The sequence below is a fragment of the Condylura cristata genome, unplaced genomic scaffold (genome assembly GCF_000260355.1).
Source record: "Condylura cristata isolate star-nosed mole 26May11 unplaced genomic scaffold, ConCri1.0 scaffold00004, whole genome shotgun sequence".
NCBI classification, from domain to species: Eukaryota; Metazoa; Chordata; class Mammalia; order Eulipotyphla; family Talpidae; genus Condylura; species Condylura cristata.
The window spans coordinates 59,373,193-59,397,461 of NW_004567105.1; the positions used below are offsets into that span (position 1 = coordinate 59,373,193).

Here is a 24,269-nt window from a genome sequence, read left to right on the forward strand (position 1 = left end):
TAATAAAACTACTAAAAGAGGAAGTCTTGACACCAGCAGAATAATTCATCATATCAAAGCAAACAATATGATTCATAAGAAATAATGAATTCAAAGGCAGTAGAATGATGGTCACAGTGCTGAAGTGAAAAAGAAAAAAAAACTGAACCAAGAATTGTATATCCAACAAAACTGTCCTTTAAAAATGAAACTAAGGGCCCTCTCTGGTGGCACAGTGGGTTGAAAGCACAGCACTAAAAAGCTAAAGCCACGTCAGCATGAGTTCAATCCCCAACCCAGAGGTGATCCACGTGGCGCAGCAGACCTCTCCTGACCTGCCCACTGCTCCCCTCAGCAGTGTACTTTGTCAGTTGGCCTGTACTGCTCCCCTCTCTGTCTCTAGTGAATCCTCTTACCGCCCCTGTACCTCTGGCCTGTATCCCAGTTTTGTATGTATGAATAAGTAAATCTTTAATTAAAAAAAAAATGAAACTAAAATAAAGCCGTTTCCAGGCATACAAAAATGGAAAGTTCATTGCTACAGACTTCCTTTTAAGAAATACTAAAGGAAGAGATTTCAGGCTAAGAGAAAATCCATGTTCAAATCTACAAGAAGGGCTGAAAAGTATTGGAGATAGTAAATAAGTAGGTAGGTAAATGTAAAAGGCTGAATCTTTTTTTTTTAACTTTTATTTTTTTAAATGTTAGGTTTTTTTTAAGATTCATTTATGTGTGCATACAAGAATTAGAATACAGGCCAGAAGTGCTGGGAGTGAGAGGATTCACCAGAGACAGAGCAGGGAACAGAACAGGCAGATTTTAACTAGAAGACACTGCTGAGGAGAGCAGTGGGTGGGTCAGGAGAGGTGTGCCAGGCCATGTAGGTCACCTCCCTCACCAAGGAACAAAATCATGCTGCAGTAGCTGCGATAGCTTCATAGTGCTATGGTTTAATCTGTTGCACCACCAGGGTGGGCCAAAAATGCTAGATCAGTTAAAGGAATAATTACAACACTATTGTAAGGTTTATAACACTTATGAAAGTAATATATGTGACAATAATAACAGAAAAATGAAACTATATTGGAGCAAAGTTGCAATATTTAACAAAATTCAGTGGTATTAACCTAATGTAGATAGTAATAAGTTAAAAATGCATATCAAGGCCCTCCCTGGTGACGCAGTGGGTTAAAGCACTGCACTGAGAAGCTAAAGCCACTTCCGCATGAGTTTGATTCCCGCCTGCCCCGGAGGTGACCACATGGCGAGGCAGACCTCTCCTGACCCGCCCGCTGCGCCCCTCAGCAGTGTACTTCGTAGATCTGCCTGTTCTGCTCCCCACTCTGTCTCTGGTGAAGCCTCTCACTGCCCCTGAACCTCTGGCCTGTACCCCAGTTCTGTATGCACAAATAAATAAATCTTTTTTTAAAAAAATGCACTTGTTCCTCTTAAGAGAATAAAATGGAGTAGAGATTAGAGAAGGGAAAAAATGCATATCATAATACCTAGAATAACCACTAAAAACAAATAGCTAGAAAAGTCTAATACAGGAATTAACGTGATATGAAAAAAAAATACTTAACACAAAAGAAGACAGTAAAGGAGGCAAAGAGGAACAAAAAGACATGACAGAAAACAACAGAATGGCAGGTATGAATTCAGTTATAATAATGATTATACTACAAATTGTGAATACACTCAACATTTCATTCAAGATGCAGAAATTTCAGATCAGAAGAAAAGATCCAATTATATGCTGTCTATAAAAGACTCAGTAGAGTCAAAGACACAAATAGGTTGAAAAGTAAAGAAGGGAAAAAGAGGTACCATGCAAATAGTGACTTTACTGAGTAAGAATAACTATATTAACAGTGGACTTTAAAAGAAGAAATGGTCTAAAAGCATAGTGTTAAAAGGTTTGGGACACTAGGAACATATAATCACAAATGTAAATACCTAAGAATGGAGCCACAAATATATAAAGCAAAAACTGACAGAACTGAAAAGAGAAATAGACAATTCAACAACTGCAGCTTCAGTACTCTTTTCTCAGCAATTGATAGACCAGCTAGACCAAAATCAGTAAAAATAGAAAAGATGTGAAATGCACTGCTATGTGCTGAATGTTGGTGCCCCTTGTTACCCCTAAAATCATATGTTGAAGCTTATCTCCAGTGTATTAGGAAGGAGGACTCTTTAGGAAGTAATTAGGTTTAGATGCAGTCATCAGAGATTTTAAAGAGCTGAAACCATACCAGTTTTGTTTTCTAAAGACAATGGGTCTAAATTAGAAATTAGCAACACAGAGAAATCTGGGAAATATCCAACTATTTGGAACCTTTAAAATATAGTTCTAAATGGGGCCCTCTCTGGTGGCGCAGCAGGTTAAAGCACTGCACTAAGAAGCTTAAGCCACTTCTGCATGAGTTCGATCCCTGCCTGCCCCAGAGGAGATCCACATGGCAAGGCAGACTTCTCCTGGCCCGCCCGCTGCTCCCCTCAGCAGTGTACTTCGTCGATCTGCCTGTTCTGCTCCCTACTCTGTCTCTGGTGAATCCTCTCACCCTCCGCATCTCTGGCCTGTACCCCAGTTCTGTATGAATAAATAAATAAATCTTCAAAAAAAAATATATATATATAGTTCTAAATAACCCGTAGATGAAAGAAGTTAATGACAACTGCAATTGGAAAACTTTTGAACAGAATGAAAGTGAAAACACAACATGTTAACACATCTGGATACTGCTAAACTATTTTGTAGAGGGAAATTTATGCCTTTTAAACACTTGTATGTGAGAAGGAAGATCTATAATCAGTATAAGCTTCTGCCCCAAGAAATTAGAAAAGAAGAGCAAATTAAACCCAGAGTACGTGAAGGGGGAAAATAATAAAGATCACAGTGGAAGCTATTAAAAAGGGAAACAGAAAATTTCAGTGCCCATGTTTTTTCTAAGGACAAAATTTTATTACTTGAAATTTTTTTTAGGTTTAGCTGATATCCTTAGGCAGTACATATTTAGTAACAGTACATATTTAGTAACATATCCACAGGAAGTACATATTTAGTAACAGCTGCTTCTTGAATAATTTTAAGGCATCACCTGAGAATTTATTAGAAATGTAAATCTGCTGGTCCCACTCTGGACCTACCAATTCAGAAACTCTCAAGGTATGACCCATCAATTTATGTCTTCACAAGTCCCGTAGGTGACATTTATGCCTGCTTTATGCCTCCAATTTATTGTACCTGCTTGCTTTCTTGGTGCACTAGCAATGATATGTAAACCCATTATTTTTGTGGTGACATCTTCTAAAGAAAAGACAAATAATGACATTTTGAAACTATTGTCCCACTGCATTTTATTGATCCTTAGCTATCAGGAAATATTTCAGATAACTCAATATGTGGTAGAAAAGCAGATCCACAAAAAGAAAAAGACAGGATCTTCTTTTTCCTAATAACGTGTTCTTCATTTCTCTGACCATCAACCATCAACTCCTAATTCTTTAATTTTCATTTCTTTACCAGCATTTTATTCAAGGCAATCTAGGCTTATCTGTCATGATCCTCAGAATTCTTCTAGTCTCTGCCTGCTGCCCAGTTCTAAGGCCTCTCATATTTTTCAGGTTTTTTGTTGTTTTGTTTGTTTGTTTGTTTCAGTAACACTGTTATGTTAGGCACCAAAATCTCATCTAAATATAGGCCTCAAAGTCCCAAATGTCATTATTTAAATTATCTGAGTTAGGATGAGGATGAGGTTCTAGATATGACTTATCTTGAGACACATCTGATCCTCTGTGGACTTGTTCCCCTGTTTGTGGGATGGGAAATGCATAAGATAACAATATCATTTCTGTTCAGAAGGGATAAATGGAATAGAAAAAGGATCACCAATAGCAAGTAATTTCAAATTTCAGCTGGATAGATTCTATAGGTTTTAAGACCTAGAAATAGTCCTCTTCACTCAACACTGCCCTGTAAATCATCTTTTTTCATGAAAAGTAGCAGGTGTTTACAGCTAAGTTGATTGTTTCATCAGTCTGTCCTAGCTCTAAAATTTTGAGAATTTAACAGCCTTTTTTTCACTTTTGTATTCTCTCAGTCCCTTTCAATCCAGTTGAGTGTTTCTAATGATATAAACTTTTCAAGAATCTTGTAAATCTGCTGTGTATGTCACAGAAACTCATTTAATAATCTACCTCTAGATAACATTTTTGACCAAAATTGGCAAAACAAAAATTATAATACCAGTGTTAGAAAGGGAAGCCGATAGTGAGGAATTTAAATTAGTGTAGACTTTGAGGACATCAGTTTGAAATAAGATTTAAAAAAAAAACATTTAAGGTACTTATTTCCAGCTTTTTTTTTTTTTTTAAGATGTACTTATTTATGCATACAGAAATGGCGAACAGGCCAGAGGTACAGGGGTTGAAGAGGATTCACCAGAGACAGAATGAAGAACAGAGAAGGCAGATAGACGAAGTACACTGTTGAGGGGAGCAGAAGAGGTCTGCTGCGCCATATGGGTCACCTCCTTGGCCAGGGATCAAAATCATGCTGAAGTGGTGCAGCTAGTTTTGCAGTGCTGCACTTTAACCCGTTGCACCACCAGGGAAGGCCCTATTTCTAGCTGTTCTGTTTATGGAAAATTATCTTAAGGAAATCAAGATGTGGACAAAGCTTTAGCCTCAAATGGAAAAAAAAAACAACTGGTATTTGGAAATGATGACTGATCTAGAAGCCATTAAAAAAATCCTACTTAGGGCCCCCCCTTGTGGCACAGCAGGTTAAACCCCAACACTATGAAGCTAAAGCTGCTTCAGCACAAGTTCAGTTCCCTACCAGGGAGGTGATCTACATGGCACAGCAGACCTCTCCTGACCTGCCCGCTGCTCCCTTCAACAGTGTACGTCATCAGTCTGCCTGTTCTGCTCTCCACCCTGTCTCTGGTGAATCCTCTCACTGCTTCTGCATCTCTGGCCTGTACCCCAGTTCTGTATGCATAAATAAATAAAAAATGTTTAATCCTACTTAACAAAAATCTTGTCAAAAATCATTTAATCTGAGAAATGCTCATGGTATATTTAGTGTGCATGTGTGTGTGTAGTTTACAGTATACTGTATGGTATAAATATTCCATACTTACTCAATTGTAACATCCTGCTAATTGTGATAGATCTATGTGATGTTAGGGGAAATATTTTTAGAAGCATGTCAGATTATTTCTAGGATTACATGATTTAAGGTCTGTTTTCTCTGTACCTTTCTGTGTCATTCAAAATGACTGTATGGTGCATATATTATTGTGGTGAATATTTATTTGTGTGTGTAGAACTGAAGTGTAAGCCAGAAATTAGGTGGGGAGCAGGAGAGGAGTCACGAGAAGCAGAGTAGGGAGCAGAACAGGCAGATTCACTGAAATCTGCAACTGAGGGGAGCAGTTATCCAGATAGAGGTCTGCTGTATCATATGTGGGCAGGCCATCGAAGCAGTAGTGCTGAGATTTAACCCCTAAGCCACCCGGGAGGCCCATAGTGATTAAATTTTATCTGTAAATCCTGTGTTTATAGATTTATATTAAGGACAGTTGGTTGTAATTCAAAAAGGTAGTTTTGGGTAGAGGCTCTTTGGAACGTGGAGATCTGAGTCCTACCTTCAAATGTTTAGAAAAAAATTAAATTGTTGAGTGGGGAATGGGATCAAAAATGGGGGGTGGGAGAATGGAGGGAAATGCATGGGACTATGGTGGTGGCACACGGGTGATTTGGTGATGGGAAACCCGCGGGGATTACAATCGAGATGGAAAAAAAAAATTTGCAAAATGATGTAAAAATAAACTTTTGTAATAATTAAAAAAAAAAGAATTAAATTAAATTTACTAGTATATGTTGATTGAATTCTACGTTTGATTCCAATATCTCTTTAATGAGAACCTTTTTCTCTTTTTTTATGTAAGAAGCTGAAAAGAGTGAAGATTCCTCTGGTACTGCAGGCCTCTCAGGCTTACATCGCACATACAGCCAGGACTGCAGTTTTAAGAACAGCATGTACCATGTTGGAGATTATGTCTATGTAGAGCCTGCAGAATCCAACCTACAACCTCATATAGTCTGTATTGAAAGGCTATGGGAAGATTCTGCTGGTAAGTTCATTTTTTTTTTAAAGATTTATTTATTTATGGATAAAGAACTGGGTACAGGCCAGAGGTGCAGGGATGGTGAGAGGATTCACCACACACAGAGCAGGGAGCAGAACAGGCAGGTAGACGAAGTACACTGCTGAGGGGAGCAGCGGGCGGGTCAGGAGAGGTCTGCCACACCATGTAGATCACCTTCGGGGCAGGCGGGGATTAAACTCATGCGGAAGTGGCTTTAGCTTCCCAGTGCAGTGCTTTAACCCACTGCGCCAGGGAGGGCTGGTAAGTTCATTTTTTTAAAAAAAGATTTATAGGGCCCTCCCTGGTGGCACAATGGGTTAAAGCACAGCACTATGAAGCTATCCGCAGCCATTGCAGCACAAGTTCCATCTCTGGCCAGGGAGGTGACCCACATGGCATGGCAGACCTCTCCTGATCCATCCACTGCTCCCTCAGTGGTGTATTTCAGTACATCTGCTTGTTCTGCTCCCCACTCTGTCTCTGGTATATCCTCTCACCCCCAACCCCCCACCCCGCACCTCTAGCTTGTAACCCAGTTCTATAAGCATAAAAATAAATAAATCTTTTTTTTTTAAAAAAGATTTATATATGCATACAAGACTGGGGTATAGGCTAGAGATATGAGGGGGAATGGAGGGTGAGAGTATTGACCAGAGACAGAGTGGGGAACAGAACAGGCAGGTCTACTGAAATACACTGCTGAGAGGAGCAGCAAGTGAGACAGGAGAGGTCTGCTCTGCCATAATGGGTTAGCTCCCTGGCTGGGATGGGGGTGGGGGCATGGGGTGTGGAATCAAATACAGGCCACAGTAGCTGGCCATAGCTTGATAGCACTGAGACTTCAACCTGTACACCATCAGGGAGGCCTGGGTAAGTTATTTTTAAATTGAAGGATAGATTGGTAAAGTGTGACTATTTTACCTTTCTTTGGTCTTCAAAGAAGAAACTCAGGACACTTTATACCTTCCATAGAAATGTTCTACCATAGATCACTAATATAACTAAGTACTTAATATATGAAAAATTTAGGATCTAGCACTGTTGGACACACTTGAATCAAAATTTGAACCAGTCCTTCCAGGTGGTACAAGTGATTAAGTCACAGTATGATGAAGCTATCTGCAATCACTGCAGCACAAGTTCGATCCCCACCCAGGGAGATGATCCACATGGCCCAGCAGACCTTTCCTGTTTCACCTGCTGCTCCCCTGAGCATTGTAGTTCAGTAGATCTGTTTGTTCTTCATCATACTCTGTCTCTGATGAATCCTTTTGTCGCTTCCACTCCCCACATACACACACTTTGGCCTGTACCCCAGTTCTTGTGTGCATAAGTAAAATAAACTTTTTTAAGAATTGAATCAAATGAAATATAACTTCTTTTTAAAAAAAAAAAATTATTTATGCATACAGAACTGGGATACAGGCCAGAGGTGCAGGAGCAGTGAGAAGATTCACCAGAGACAGAATGGGGAGCAAAACAGGCAGATAGACTGAAATAACACTACTGAGGGGAGCAGCAGGCAAGACAGGAAAGGTCTGCTGTGCCATGTGGGTCACCACCTTGATGGTAGATCAAACTCCTGCTGAATTGGCTACAGAGCTTTATAGTGCTGCACTTAAACAAACTGTTGCTCCACCAAGGAGGGCCCAGAATTATAACTTTCTTAAAGTCTAGTTGAGATTCATTCATTCAGCTGATATTAAAAACAACATGAGCCAAACTCAGTAGGATGGCAGAGACTCTCAAGAACAAAAGGCTCATATTTTCCCACTGGCTAAACTATTCTTGTAGGGATCACAAATAAAAAGAAATTAGACATACATGCCTGGGATTAGAATTTGATTGCAGAGAGACTTCCTAAAACAGTTGTCTTTAACTTAAGACTAGAAAACAAATAGGCATTAATGAAGACAAAATTAGGCAGAAATAAGATTTGGATAATGTGATTCTTTCAGCTGCTCAGAAAGTGATATACTTTGGGATTCTTTCATTTGAGTGCTTCACCAGGTGTGTCCTGACTCCAGAGTAGAGTAGAACCTATTGTCTTCCTATAGCTTTTAGTATAAAGATCAAAATAGCTTTTTCATAGTCTGCATTATTCTTTACTTCATTTTTTTAAAAGATTTTATTTATGTGTACCGGGGTACAGGCCAGAGGTGTGTGGCAGTGAGAGGATTCACTATGAGAGTGGGGAGCAGAACAGGCACACTGACTGAAACACACTGCTGAGGGGACTATAGCAGAATGGATGGAGTATTTGCTCATTTTATAAAGATGATGTGATTTCTGTCAATGTTAATTGTCTCTTTGTTTTTGAGGTGAAAAATGGCTGTATGGCTGTTGGTTTTATCGGCCAAATGAAACATTCCATCTGGCTACACGAAAATTTCTAGAAAAGGAAGTGTTTAAGAGTGACTATTATAATAAAATTCCTGTTAGCAAAATTCTAGGCAAATGTGTGGTCATGTTTGTCAAGGTAAGAAACTCATCAGTCTCGTAGGTATAAGTCATTCTATGGGAATAAAATATACCAGAATAATTTTCTTACTTATAAATTAGGAGGTTTGTAAACTGTCTGAATTTTTTAAATGCTGTATCTTTATGCCTACGTGTAAATATGTTTGGGAAGAATTTAACATGGTAGTGAAAGGCCATTTACTGCCTACATATATAGCTATGTGGGTTAGCTTAAACTTTTTTATATTGCCAGGCTAATTTTTAAGAATTCCATATTCTGAAAAATCATTATCAGTTTTCAGTGAGGATTTTAGTTAATAAGTTATGTATTGATACTTTTTGTCTACCTGATACAGGCACATAGGCCCTGCCCTAAGCTTTAAAAACATTTAGCTTGTGAAATATATTTTCAAAGGGGCAATTGGTAAGCTAAAGAGTGTGTGTTTAATGAGGCCTTTCTGTAGCAAGGAGAAATTCTCTTAGATCTGTAGCCATTTATCAATTGTTAGTTGTCAGAGTCTTACCAGTTTATCTTTGGTTTGTTTGCTTGTATGAATTATGTTGATTGGTGTTCAGAAAATTTACCTAATTAATTATTTTTGTACCCTCAGGAGTACTTTAAATTATGCCCAGAAAACTTTCGCGATGAGGATGTTTTTGTCTGTGAATCACGGTATTCAGCCAAAACCAAATCTTTTAAGAAAATTAAACTGTGGACCATGCCCATTAGCTCAGTTAGGTTTGTCCCTCGGGATGTGCCCCTGCCTGTGGTCCGAGTGGCCTCCGTATTTGCAAATGCTGATAAAGGAGATGATGAGAAGAACACGGACAACTCAGAGGACAGTCGAACAGAAGACAGTTTTAATTTAGAAAAGGTATGTAGATTAAAAACCACACAGAAAAGAATTTTACATTTCTGTATCTATTTCGTAAAATACTCAAATTCAGAGCTAGAAAAAGAACCACAATATAAAATCTTGATCAAATTAGAAGGAATCTATAAATGAAAAACAGAAAATGCTTAGGAAACAGAATGGTAGAATTGAAAAGTAAATCCAAGTGTTACTTCTTGTACAAGGCCAGTGAGATAAACTACTAACCACCCTACAAAAAGAGAGAGGAGTCCATGTTTATTGCTGCTTTATTTACAATTGGAAAGACATGGAAACAACCCAAATGCCCAAAAGTAGATGACTGGATTAAAAAGATGTGGTACACATACACAGTGTAATGTTACTCAGCAACCAAAAAAAGTAAACATATGCCTTCTGCAGCAACATGGATGGAGCTAGAAAAGATCATGCTTCGTGAAATAAGAAAGAAAAGGAAAAATACCGGATAGTTTCACTCATAGCAGGAGTATAACGGACCAGTCGAGAAAATAATAATAATGAAAAGCTGTATACCAGAGACATTTTATGGGGTGGAGTGGGGAATGGGATCAAAACTGTGGGGGGAGGGAAATTGACTGGACTATGGTGATGGCACACTGGTGATTTGGTAATGGGAAGCCCACGGGGATTACAACTGAGATAGAAAAAGGCACAAGATGCTGTAAAAATAAACTATTATATTATTTTAAAAAGTAAAGGGGGAGTTAAGTTCAGACATAACAAAATATGGAAGGAATTTAATAAGGCAAATTAATAACACAGTATAGCTAATAAATTTGAAACCTGAATAAAATAGTTTTCTAGGCAAATACAAATTACCAAAATGGAATCAAGAGAAAAACGTGGTGGGGCCTGCCCCACTGGATTAAAGTGCAACACTGTGAAGCTGTCCATAGCCACCGCAGCATGAGTTCAACTCCAGCCAGGGAGGTGACCCATATGGTGTGGAGACCTCTCCTGACCCTGCCCACTGCTCTCCTTAGCAGTGTATTTTAGTAGATCTGCCTGTTTTGTTCCCCACTCTGTCTCTGGTGAATTTCACCCCTCACACCTCTGGTCTGTACCCCAGTTCTTGTATGCATAAATAAATAAAATATTTTTTTAAATAGATTCATGGAGAAAATTTAAATTTCAGAGCTAATCTTAAAGAGAACTCAGGTCAGATAATTCCATAGTCAAATTCTTCTGAATCTTTAAGGGACCTTTAATAATAATTCTGTTGAAATTATTTCATAGCCTGGAGAAGAAAACTTGTCAGTTTGTTTTATAAAGCCAGAGTAATAATCTTTAGTTCAAAGCCTAACAAGACATAAACCTACAACCATAAGGTCATAACCTACAATTTAGTCTGACTTGTGAATATTAGTATAAAAGTTACTTGGAGAAAGGGTTATTTTTATTAAATGAAATCATACTCATTCCTTTAGAACAACATGACCAAGTAGCTGGGAGTTCATTTCTTGGAATGCAAGGGGTTGTTCATAATTAGGGAAATGGAGTAATAGAATTCAGTATATATTAATAGATCTAAGGAGACATTATTTGATAGCATACAGTATCTGCCTTGATGTAAGTCTTTAGGTGAATGTTTCCTTATGTGGTTGTTTTTTTTTTTTAATTATATTTTTATTTCAAACTAAAGTCTGTAAAAGAAATTTTCTTTAAATTTATATGCTTGGAAAAGGTTCTTGCTATACCATTGCCCACGTGTCTCTGAAATTAGCCAATGTAGTTAGATTAACAAAAGTAGTAAAAATATTGGCAATAATGGGCCCTGTGTGGTGGCGCAGCAGGTTAGGCAAATTAAATGAAAAGTTCTTGAAATAGAGAATATAACAAGTAGAAATTTTAGGATTCACATACAAGTCAATTTTCTTATATAGACAAATAATTTTAAAACTTCTGAAAGTAAAATGAAAGCATTGAATACTTTCGCAACTGTTATAAAAATCATATGGGAAAACATAGTCAAGTTAACAACAAAGTATATCAAGAAGGGACTTTAAAAAGAATATAGAACCTGTGGGAACAGAAACATTCAGTCTATTAAAGGATCCACAAGAACTGAATAAATTGTTTTAAGTGTTTGACAAAATTATTCCAGCTTTGTTATGAAAGAATAACAGTCACCAGATAAAGAAGAAAAATGCAAAACTGCATTTTTTTTTAATCATAATGTTAGCTTAGAGCTAGTCAGTGGAAGCAAACCTCCTTATTATTAAATCCAGAATAAGTAGTACATACAAGTAAGTGATATTTTAAGTCAGTAGGAGGGAATGAAGTCAAATGATTATGGGAAAGCTGGTAGCCATTTGGGAAAAAAAGAAAAAGAAACTTGATCTCTCCTTCACATCATATTCCAAAATACGTAAGATACAAACACATGAAGCAGTGAGAGTATTTATTACTAACATAATTACCTTTCTGTTATTTACCTATAATCTTTCATTCATCTTGGAAAGGACCTTTCTACACATGATAAAATCTAGTAGCTTTAAAAAAGAAAAAAAAATATGATTTTATCACTTTACAGTTGGAAATAATCAGTTTAATAATAAGTCTAAGGAGTAGTAGTTCTGATATACAAAGAGCTCTTTGAAGTCTGGGAAAATGTAATAGTAGAAAAATATATTTGGGTAAAGGACCTAATGTATCATTCACAAAAGGAGGAAGGAAGCCAAAAATTATAAGAAAATATGTTAGTTAATGTAATAGTTTCTTAATTGCCTGACAAGTTGGCAAGAGTTTTAAAGAATAACACATGTAGGGCCCTCCTTGGTGGCACAACAGGTTAAAGCACAGCACTATGAAGCTTTCACTGAAGCAACAGTTCAATTCCTGGCCAGGAAGGTAAACCATGTGGTGCAGCATACCTCTCCTGACCCACCCTCTGTTCCCCTCAGCAGTGTATTTCAGTCATTCTGCCTATTCTTCCCATTCTGTCTCTGGTGAAGATTCACCTCCTGTACCTCTGGCTTGCACCCCAATACTGTATGCATAAATAAATAAATCTATAAATTTAAAAAACAAAAACAAAAACACATAACCTGGTGTGGGTATGGGATAACACACTCTTATCTCCTGTCATTGGCATTCTCTCTCACCTGCAGTTTGGTGGCAGAAGTGTGCTCCAACAGGGATTCTTTACAGAGAGTGACATCAGTATGATTGTAAAAAAGCACAAAATCTATGCCAAACTCTAATGCCTAGGAATAGGAATTGAGTAATTTACCATATACCATATAATGCAAACTGTAGCAGTGAATAAAAAGGAGTGCAATAGCTCTTTATATTCAGTTATACAGAATTTTTTCCAAGTTCTATAGAAAAAGATTTAATTGACGGAGTACACAGAATGACTCCATTAATGGTTATGGCTCCATCATTCAGAAAAACAAAAATAAATGTTTATATGTATGGATGTAAAGATAAAATGGGGAACTATATTATAAACTGAGTGCTTATCTCTAGAGTTAGATCACAGAAGTCTTGGGTTTGTAAACATGCTTCAATATTTGAGTTATTAACAGCAAATATACTACTTCTATATAAACCAAAAAGATAAAACTGTAAAAACTGAAAAGTCTGAATTCTTAATGTCTTAGAAAAAAATACCCATATAGTATTTTAAAATTGTTAAAGAGAAAAGGAATTTGAGAAAGAACTTGATATTTTTTACATTATGCCAGTTTATCTCAGAGTCATAGAAAAATTAATTTGAAAAGAAGAAATAGCACTAGAAGGCAATGTGAGAATTAGATTTATTAGTAGTGGTAATATTCATAAGTCCCCTTACTCCTCCCTATGAATGAAGTTATTTTGCTTTCCTGGGCCTTATTACATGACCCAGACAAGTCACTGCAGAAACTTAAAAAAAAAAATGACACAATGTTATATCAAAACCTATTTCTCAAAGAAAAATGTATCTTAATTTCAAGGGCTGCTTTGGTTATAACTTCCATCCCTTCAGGTACCCCTTACCCAGCATATAGTGGGACCATTCATTCTTAAGATCTTCTAAGTTCATTTTGACATCACATTTAAAAACACAAAAATCAGAACATTAAATAATTTAAACATTCCAAAGGACACTTTTTTTAAATTTGGACTTTCAAGTATTCTCAGGAAGATGCAATAGAAAATTGAGGGAGTTCTACTTTACTCCGTTTTTATAGCCCAGTATTTGCTAGTGTCCCATTAAATGTGTTTCTTAGGTCCATTAGTGAGAATTATCATTTTTTCTTGGCCAGACTATAAAACAAGAATAATAATGAGCATTTGGTAAGTGCTTTTAATGAGTAAGTCATTGCTTTGCATACACCTGTCTTCAACCAGTTTCCTTTCTACAGGATAAAGAAGATGTCCCTGTGGAAATGTCAAATGGTGAGCCAGGTTGCCATTACTTTGAGCAGCTTCGTTATAATGACATGTGGCTAAAAGTTGGCGACTGTGTCTTCATCAAATCCCATGGCCTTGTGCGCCCTCGTGTTGGCAGGTGAGTATGGTGGATATGATTGAAGAGAGAACAAGGCTTTCAATCTGAAACATTTAGAGTGAGTAGAAATTCATCACTCTTTAGGAGGAAGACAAACATCTCTCCCCCAGCAATTTGTCCAGCCTCCTTTCCGATACCACATTCCCCTGGTTTTGCTGCTAGCTATACTTCCTTCTTCAAATTCCTCCCATCAATTCTTTCCTTCTGCCATTTTCAGAACTCCCAACCATAAATATTCCTAACCACTTCATATAATGAACTTAAATCTGAAATTACACCTTCTTAAGGTACCCCTTCCCATTCTCTCCAGACTGGGTTAGGACTCACTGCTACATACTTTCAGAGCATATATTACATTATTATCAGGTTTCTATACCTGACATCAAATGCTGGAAATATGAACCCTCTCTGCTCACTTTTGTGTCCTCTGCTCTAGCCATAGGAGTAAGTAAATGGACAAAAGTATTGTTGGATTGCTTAAAATAGCAGTGAAGACATCAGGTACAGGTCTATGCAGTGGAAGATAGCAGTTAAGAACAATAGTTGGTTCCAAGAGATCTTGGTTTAAATCCCAACTCTGCTAGTTTCATGTCCTTAGATAAGTGATTTATCAGTTTTGTCATAGAATTTATTCATCATCCAGTAAAACGTTTATTTACCTACTTACTATTTGCCAGACTCTAAAGATACTTTCATAAATACAACAAATATCCTTAGTCCTATGGATCTTTATTCTGGGGGAGACAAATAATAAGCATGGTGAGTAAGTAAAATGTTTATTAGGCCATGATACAGGCTGTGGGAGAAAAATAGAGCAGGACATTGGGAATATCATGGTCAAAGCACAGAAATGCAAAATTTTAATTAGGGTGGTCCATATAAACTTCACTTTTCACTTAAGCCAGCACATAAAGAAGCTAAGGACATGTGAATAGCTCAAGCAGAGGGAACAGCCAATATAAAGATCTGGCATGTTCAAATCTTAGAGCTAGTTACAGGGCGAATGAACAGTGCATGAGTAAGCTAGGAGACAAGTGCCAGGAAGTATGGTACAAATCATGTGGGCCTCAGAGATGACAATAAGGACTTGGACTTTCACTGAATTAAATAGATTTGCACAGATGTGTCATCTGACTAAGGTCTTAATAGAATTACTCTGCCTCATGGTTATCTAAGATTAAACTATAAAGGGCCAAAAGTAGAAGCAAAGGGGCCGCTAGAAATCTCTTGCAGTAATAAGGCAAGAATGATGGTGCCTTAGGCCAATAGTCAGACCCTGTTTTGAAAGGTTGAGTTAATGAGATTCCAGATAAGTGTTATGTGAAAAGAAATAAAGGAGTTAAAGGTAACTCCTGCATTTTCCTCTGAACAGCTGGAAGGATAGAGTTATCATGATCTTGAATTGAAGTGTGCCTTCATGTCAAGACCTGTGAGACCGGTGATAACATTGTCAGTGGTATGGGGTGGTTGTAAGAAATTGCACACTATTTGGCAAATAGTAACCAGATATTAATTTTCATTATTTTCATAGGGAGATGGTATCTGCCTGTTGCTTTAAAGGAGTATCTGCCATTGATGTAATTTGATCCCAAATATCGATGATTGGTGTGTTTATTTGGTTCATAAGACCAATAACAGATGCTTAGTTCTGATTTCATCATGATTATCTCAGGAAGGAAAATTGGAACTCAGCTAAAAGTTTTAAGTTATATGCTTGGTATTATTTTAAAATATTTTTTCCTCTAGGATGAACACTACAAGTGTGGTGTGTTTTATGCGTAAGGGGAGAGAAAGCAAATAAATGATCTTTTCAAAACAACCAATTAAACTTTTCTAAATTGTCCATATCACTAAGATTTTAGTTAATAATTTTTTGTTAATCTTTCAAGAAAGAAATTTATCAGAATTCTGTTTTAATGAAATTTCTCCACCTTCACAATCCCCCCAGAATTGAAAAGGTATGGGTCCGAGATGGAGCTGCATATTTCTATGGCCCCATTTTCATTCACCCAGAAGAAACGGAACATGAACCCACAAAAATGTTCTACAAAAAAGAAGTGTTTCTGAGTAATCTGGAAGAAACCTGCCCTATGACTTGTATTCTGGGTAGGTATTTATGCCTTTTCATTTAACCACACCTATCATAGTGTCCTCCCCTATTTGGTGACCATGCCTAATTCATCATGGTTATAGTTGCAAAGTCAGTAGATACAGATGTCAGTTCCCCCCAAATTGATCTGCAGATTCATAGCATTTACAGTCAAATTGCGGTAAAGTGGGGCTTGTTTATAAATTTTTATTGTTTTGTTAAAGGAAGCTTGCTTTTTGTCTTTTCCCTGCTCTTTAGTTAGGGAACTAGTGGAGTAAGTGTTCTAATATGCGCCATGATCCTCAAGAATTACTCTTTTGCAACAGAACTTAGGTGCAAAACATTTCAAACAATGTGCTGCCATTTGTAAAAAAAATTTTTGTGATAAAATATAATAACAGGGCTGCCTGGTAGTGCAATTAAAGTCTGTGGCCAAAGTTCTTGTGTGCAAAAATAAATAAAAATAAATATTTAAAAAATAAAATATAATAACATAAAATGTAACATTTAACCACTATTAAGTGTACAGTGGCTTTATGTCCATTAGCAAGTCTTATCCCTACTATATATTTCTAGAATTTTTCATTATTCTAACAGAAACTATATGTCCATTAAACAATAACTACCCATTTCTACTTTTCCCAGCCCCTGGTACTACTTCATTCTACTTTTTGTCTCCCTAAATTTTGATACACTATATATGTCTAATCAAGCTTTATTTGTTCCTTTTATGTCCAACTTACTTCACTTGAATGTTCTCAAGGCTCATCTAAGTTATAATGTATATCAGAATTTTAATCCTTTTTAAGGCTAAACAATATGCTATTGTATATATATATATACAGTCATCTGTTGAGAAACATTTTGGGTGGTTTCTGACTTTTGACTGCTGTGAAGAATACTACTGTGGACATGTTTATATGAGTATGAGTCACCTTTTTCAGTTCTTTTAGATATTAGCCTATATGTAAAATTGCTGGATCACATGGTAACTCTGCTAACTCTGTTAACTTTTTGAGGAACTGCCAGACTCTTCCATGGCAGCTGTACCATTTTACATTCCACCAGGAATGTACAGAGGTTCCAATTTCTCCACATCCTTGTAATTTCTTTGTATTTTTTTTTAATGTAATACCCATTCTGATGGGTTCCATGAAGTCATTATCTTATGGTTTCAATTTGTATTTCCTTAATGAGCATCGTATCTTGTGCTTATTGACTTTGTTATCTTCTTTGGAGAAAGGTCTATTCAAGTCCTTTGCCATATATATTTTTTAAGCTTCATTTGTTTATGCATACAAGAACTGGGGTATAGGCAGAGGTGAGGGGGTAAGAGGATTTACCAGACACAGAGCAGGGAACAGAACAAGTAGATCTCCTGAAATATTCTGCTGAGGGGATCAGTGGGTGAGATGGGAGAGGTCTGCTGCAACATGTAGATCACCTCCCTGGCTGGGGATCGAACTCATGTTGCAGTGGCTGTGGATAGCTTCACAGTGCTGCGCTTTAACCCCTTGTGCCACCAGGGAGGGCCCCCTTGCATATTTTTTAATTGGGTTGCTTTGTTATTGTTGAGTTTGTAGATGTTCTCTGTAATTCTGAATACTGGACTTTTACTAGAGATAAGATCTTGAAAATACTTTCTCTTACTCTATGACCTACCTTCTTTCACTTTCTGAATAAAGTCCTTTGAAGCACAAAAGTTTGTAATTTTCATGGAGTCAAGTTTATGTCTTGATTACTTAGGATTTTGATGTCACATATAAGAAATCACTGCCTAACTAAAGGTCACAAAGATTTATACTTGTGAAAGGGTTTTATAATTGTAACTCATAAGTCTTCAATCCATTTTCAGTTAATTTTCTTTTTAAAGATTTATTTACTTATTTATGTGTAGAAGAGCTGGGGTATAGGCCCGATATGCAGAGACAGAGTGGGGACTAGACCAGGCAGATGTACTGAAAAACACTGCTAAGGGGAGCAATGGGCAAGACACAAGAGGTCTGCTGAGCCATGTGAGTTAGTTCCCTGGCTGGCGATCGAACTCAGGCCATGGTGGTAATAGTGTGAGTCCAACCCCTAGGCCACCATGGAGGTCTCATTTCAGTTAATTTTTTGTATATGCTAAAAGTGAGGAAGTAGGGTTCCAACTCCACTCTTTTCTCTTACATATGGAAATACAGTTCGCCCTGCATTGTCTGCTGAAGAAAGTATGTTTTGGGATTGTCTTGGCACCCTTGTTGAAAATTAGTTACCCATAAACACCCAACTTTATGAATTTTATTACTAGACTTTTAACTCTGTTCCATGATCTACATGTATATCCTTATCCCCGTGTGTAACATTTATATCTTTTGACTTTTGAATCATGAATGTATTCATTAACAAATAATAAAATTTTAAAATAACTGTGACCACAACTTACTCCTCTAATTCCTCTCCAATTTTTAGGAAAATGTGCTGTGTTGTCTTTCAAGGACTTCCTCTCCTGCAGGCCAACTGAAATACCAGAAAATGACATCCTGCTTTGTGAGAGCCGCTATAACGAGAGTGACAAACAGATGAAGAAATTCAAGGGACTAAAGAGGTTTTCACTCTCAGCTAAAGTGGTAGATGACGAAATTTACTATTTCAGGTAAAGATTGAAAAACTGAAGAAGAAAAGGCACTTTAATTTCTTTTTTTTAAGATGTATTTGTTTATGCATACAAGAACTGGGGTACAGGCCAGAGGGGCAATAAGAGGATTCACCAAAGAGAGAGTGGGGAGCAGAACAGGCAGATGTACTGAAATACACTGCTGAGGGGAGCAGAAGGTAGGTCAGGAGAGGTCTGCCATGCTATGTGGGTCACCTCCCTGGGTGTCTCGGTGTCTGCAAGAGCTTCATAGTGGTGCACTTTAACCTGTCGTGCTACCAGGGAGGGCCCGAAAATACTAAGTTTAAGCTCAAAGGAAAATCTTATTTTGCTAATGGTACCTATTTAACTGTCCTTAGAATAGACTTGGGTAATTGTAAGTTAGAGGCACACATCCTTCATTCTGGTTCATTCTACAAAAGATTATGAAAAATCTTCTCACTGTATTTAGGTGACTAGTTCTAACTTTGGACCTGATACTTTCACGGGTAAAAAATAGCATCTGTGTGTGGTACATATACACAATGGAATATTACTTAGCAATCAAAAAGAAAAATAAACACACGCCTTTTGCAGCAACATGGGTGGAGCTGGAAGGGATTATGCTTAGTGAAATAAGCCAGAAAGAAAAAGAAAAATACTGGATGGTTTCACTCATAGCAGGAGTATAATGGACCAGGCGAGAAAATAACAAGAATAATGAACAGCCAAAGACATTTTGTGGGGGTGGGGTGGGGAATGGGATCAAAAACAGGGAGGGGCAAGGGAGAAAAGTGCACTGACTAAGGTGATGGCACATGGGTGACTTCGTGATGAGAAGCCCACGGGGATTACAATTGAGATGAAAAAAAAAATCTACAAAATGATGTAAAAATAAACATATTATTTTTTTTAAAAAATGAAAGAAAAGTACTGGATGGTTTCACTCATAGCAGGAGTATAAAGGACCAAGGGGGAAAAAAATAATGAACAACTATATACCAGAGACATTTTTCAGGGGTGGGGAAGTGCACTGGACTATGGTGATGGCACACGGGTGATTTGGTGATGGGAAGCCCATGGGGATTACCACTGAGATAGAAAAAGGCACAAAATGATGTAAAAATAAAGTATTTTATTTAAAAAAAAAAAAACTGTAAGCAGGTTTGACTTTATAAGTTTCAGTTCGTACCCAGTGTTTTCTGCTTATAATATTTTTGGGTTCATAGGAATGTACCCCATTATTAGCTGGGGAAGATATGTACACATTTTAATTCTTTTTCCTTGCTGTGCTTATAGTGTACATTACAAGTAACAGGAAATCATTTTTAAATATTAAGGCAAAACATTGCTCTCTGATTAATGCTAGAGTGTTTATTTGAATGTTGGGTTATTTTTCTTTTTATGTCATTTCTTTCAGAAAACCCATTGTTCCTCAGAAGGAACCCTCACCTTTATTGGAAAAGAAGATCCAGTTGCTGGAAGCTAAATTTGCAGAGTTAGAAGGTGGAGATGATGATATTGAAGAGATGGGAGAAGAGGACAGTGAGGTCATTGAGCCTCCTTCCCTACCTCAACTTCAGACTCCCCTGGCCAGCGAACTGGATCTCATGCCCTACACACCCCCACAGGTGAAGGTGGCAAGTTGCTCTTACTTGTCTCATCTCTAGCTTTTGTGTGCAGCTGACTGAAACCAAAGTGGATACATTTATTTCTTTACGTTTTTATTTACTTGTTATTTGTTTTTGTTTAAGTTTTTTTTTTTTAAGATTTATTTATTTGTGCATACAAAACTGGGGTACAGGCCAGAGGTGCAAGGGCGATGAGAGGATTCACCAGACACAAAGCAGGGAATAGAACAGGTAGATCTCCTGAAATATTCTGCTGAGGGGATCAGTGGGTGAGACAGGAAAGGTCTGCTGTAGCAGAACAGGCAGATCGACGAAGTATACTGCTGAGGGGAGCAGTGGGCAGGTCAGGAGAGGTATGCCATGCCATGTGGATCACCTTCGGGGCAGGCGGGGTTCGAACTCATGCTGAAGTGACATTAGCTTCTTAGTGCTGTGATTTAACCTGCTACGCCACCAGGGAGGGCCCTATTTAAGATTTATTTATGCATATGAGAACTGGAGTGTAGGGCAGAAGTGCAGGGGGGAAAGGGTTTACCAGAGACAGAGTAGGGAGCAGAACAGGTGGATTTACTGAAATTTACAGAGCCAATGGATACACTGGTAAGGTGAGCAACTGGTGAAACCAGAGTAGTCAGCTATGTCATATGTGGGTTAGCTCTCTGGCCAAGGATAGAACTTAAGCCAAGGGGCGATAGCGCTGAGACTTAACCCCTATGCCATCAGGGAAGCCCCAAAGTGGAAACATGCTGTCCCTACATAAGTAAGCTTCAGCCTGGAACTCTGCAGTAAGGAGCTTTTTTTTTTTTTCTTTCTCACTGCCATTCATATTTTTTAAATGTAATTTTTAAAAAAGATTTATTTGTTTTATACATACAGAACTGAGGTACAGGCCAGAAGTGTAGGAGTGGTGAGAGGATTCACCAAAGACAGAGTGGGGAGCAGAACAGGCTGATTAATGAAGTACACTGCTGAGGGGGAGCCGTGGGCGAGACAGGAGAGGTCTGCTGCACCATGTGGATCACCTCCAGGGCCAGGGATCAGACTCACACTGAAGTGGCTGTGGCTGGCTTGCAGTGCTGCATCCTAACCCTTTGTGCCACCAGGGAGAGCCAATGTAATTTTTTTTTTTTTTACTTTCATAGATAGCTGTTTTTAATGGCAGATTTTGTGAGAAAACTCTCCTTGCCGTGTGTTGAAGAAAAGCAATAAGGAATATGTCAACCTGTTACCCTATTTTCCCTATCTTAAGTCTCTTGTCCTTTAGACCTTGTCTTTTCGTTAAGATGATCCCAGTTGGTTTTTTGTTGTTTTTTTTTTTTCAAAGATGATCCCAGTTGATTTTTTTTCCCCTTATTCAGAATTTTCTCAAGACTTAATTATGAGGTCACCATCACAGATTGCAGTTATGGAACTCACTGAAACTTTCATTTGTTTTGTACATGGTAAGAGGCAAGGAGGAGCTGTGTTTTGACCAAGAAAGTGGCCAGCTATAAACTGAATGTGTCTGTAACACAGTAGCTAATTATATGTGCCTGGCTTCCAGAAACTTGGGGCAGATAACCAATTGCAATCACTGTTCTGATGCACTATAAGAGCTTTCTGTCTTACAGTCTACCCCAAAGTCTGCCAAAGGCAGTGCAAAGAAAGAAGGTTCCAAACGGAAAATCAACATGAGTGGCTACATCCTGTTTAGCAGTGAGATGAGAGCTGTGATTAAGGCCCAGCACCCAGACTACTCTTTTGGGGAGCTCAGCCGACTGGTGGGAACAGAATGGAGAAACCTTGAGACAGCCAAGAAAGCAGAATATGAAGGTAAATAGAGACTAGACACAACTGTCTCTGCTTTCTTAAGCAAGGGGGTGTTTACAGGAATGCACGTGCATAAACAGGTTTTATTATCTTGTTCTTACCACTTACACATGAACTTTGTGTTGGGAGCTATCTCAAATAGTTCTCATCTTATAGTTTAAGTGCCAGCCTTGTCCTGACTGAGCAAGCATTGCCCTTGACTTGGCCTCTGATCCTGGTGTGGGTTTTTCCCCCAAATTTCTCAAATATTTTGCTTTTAAAAAGTGCATGATTTTATTCTTTCATCAAGTCTGATAAGCACACATGTCGACTTTGGGAATGCTTTTACAGGGATGTTTTATTTTGTTTAAAATTCATCTGAAAGGGGTCTTTCAAAATCAGTGACCTCTTGAAAAGAATTCTTGAAAAACCTTGTGTTTAAACTACTCTCTGAAGCTTGGCTGAAGTACTTGGTTTCCTAGGTCAGTCCTGACCCGTACAGTGTCTACATTCAAAGCAGATGCACTTTTAAGGCACTTAGGGATCTCTTTGATAAAGATTAATTGCTGTCATTCTCAGTTAAATCATTTTCCATGAACTAGCATTCAAGTATTTAGTGGTTCTTTTCTATTAGGGACAGTTACTTAGGATAGATTTTGGGGTTTTTGTTTTTTGATGTCAATCATGACTTTAATAAAGAAATTAGTAATAAACATTAGATTAGGCAGGATTCTTGGAGCTACATTTTTTCCATTTTGAATTGTATGTAATGGTTCATCTTACCAGTTTAGAGCCATCTCTCAATGATTGACCACAGGTGTTAAACTGTTATTATTCTAGGCTAAGTCCAAATCTGTAATTTTTCAGGAAACATAAAGAAGTCAGTCATAAAGCTGCCTCCTTTATTAAAAGAAAAAAAAAAGTCTCTAAAGAAACTTTTTTTAAAAAAAAGATTTTATTCCTTTCATTTATTACATTTGATTAGTATAAAATTATTGACAGACTACCTTAAGGATCTCTACAGAATACGATGAGATAGATGTTCAATCAGAAATACTCATGGCAAAAGCAGTTTGAGAAGCACTCCATATATTTTCTCATAGAAACTTACAGTTAGTTCATACTCCCATGTTGAAGTCTTTAAGATATATAATAGCCTATTTTTTTTTAATCTGGCATTTTCTGAAATTTTATCATGTGTTTATGTACTATCCCAAAGTACTAATAGCTTGCAGCACATCTTTGAGAAATCCTAATTGGTTCCTTAAGAACCTAGAATTTTGGAGAGTTTTGATATTTGAGTGGAAGTTAGGAGCAAATAAACAATTCACTTAGAGGTGTGTTCAGAATGACGCTCAAATGCCTGCTCCAGGGGAGATAAAGCCATTGCTTGGTGGCTGGTTATGTAGTGTGAACAAGAGAGAAATGTGTCTGGAGATAATGTAAAAGTAAAAAAGCTGGAGCAGAACTGTAGAGAAGAAATTATCTCCAAAATCTAAAGGATAATCAGTGAGAAGTCTGAAATGCACTGAGAATCTAGTGAAAATGGTTATATGACTCAGCAGTGCCTGCCTGTGAAACAAAATCCAAATTTTTGGTGTTCTGACCCATTGGATTTAAAACCAAAGTTTGGCTGACTTTGTTAAATTAATAATTCTCTTATCCAAGACAACCCAATTGGACTCCACCTAGAAAGAGCCAACAGGTAGCCAATCCACCAATCCAATATTCAGTTTATAGGTTTGAATTCTCTTTACTTAACTCCTTTTTTTTTTTTTTTTTTTTTTGTCTCTCCCATTTTACTGTGTCATTTCTGTAATGAAAATACTAGAATTTTATGTGGGGATCTAGGTCATCTTTTGGTCATCTTTTTTTTTTTAACTATTAGCTCAAGGAAATGGGTGTTCAAATGGCCTTTGTCCCTCACATTCATTGTACAGAGGATCTGTAAACTGGGACAGTGTTAGTGATGACCGATCTATGCAGGCAGCTCTTTTGCAGCCAAAGAAAATCTGACTTTATTGATTTTTACATTCTTAAATTGAAAAAGGACTGGAGCTGTTGCTTCTTGATTCTCTTTAAAGCCATGTGACCTCAAGCTATTTTCCCCCTCCTCAGATCAGCCAGTACTATCCTTTTGAATTCCATGTTTGAGGGTTAAT

General features: G+C 37.6%; 1 protein-coding gene across 3 annotated transcripts in view; it reads left to right on the forward strand.

The window, feature by feature from the left end:
* The window catches only part of PBRM1 (polybromo 1), a 99,954-nt gene that overhangs the window by 66,432 nt on the left and 9,253 nt on the right, over window positions 1-24,269 (forward strand). For all 3 annotated transcript variants that reach the window (XM_004676072.2, XM_004676078.2, XM_004676074.2), the window contains exons 20-27: window positions 5,937-6,122; window positions 8,459-8,616; window positions 9,209-9,472; window positions 13,840-13,985; window positions 15,934-16,091; window positions 18,526-18,709; window positions 20,109-20,319; window positions 21,930-22,131. In XM_004676072.2, coding sequence (XP_004676129.2) covers window positions 5,937-6,122; window positions 8,459-8,616; window positions 9,209-9,472; window positions 13,840-13,985; window positions 15,934-16,091; window positions 18,526-18,709; window positions 20,109-20,319; window positions 21,930-22,131 — 1,509 coding nt within the window. The remainder of the gene's footprint in view (window positions 1-5,936; window positions 6,123-8,458; window positions 8,617-9,208; window positions 9,473-13,839; window positions 13,986-15,933; window positions 16,092-18,525; window positions 18,710-20,108; window positions 20,320-21,929; window positions 22,132-24,269) is intronic.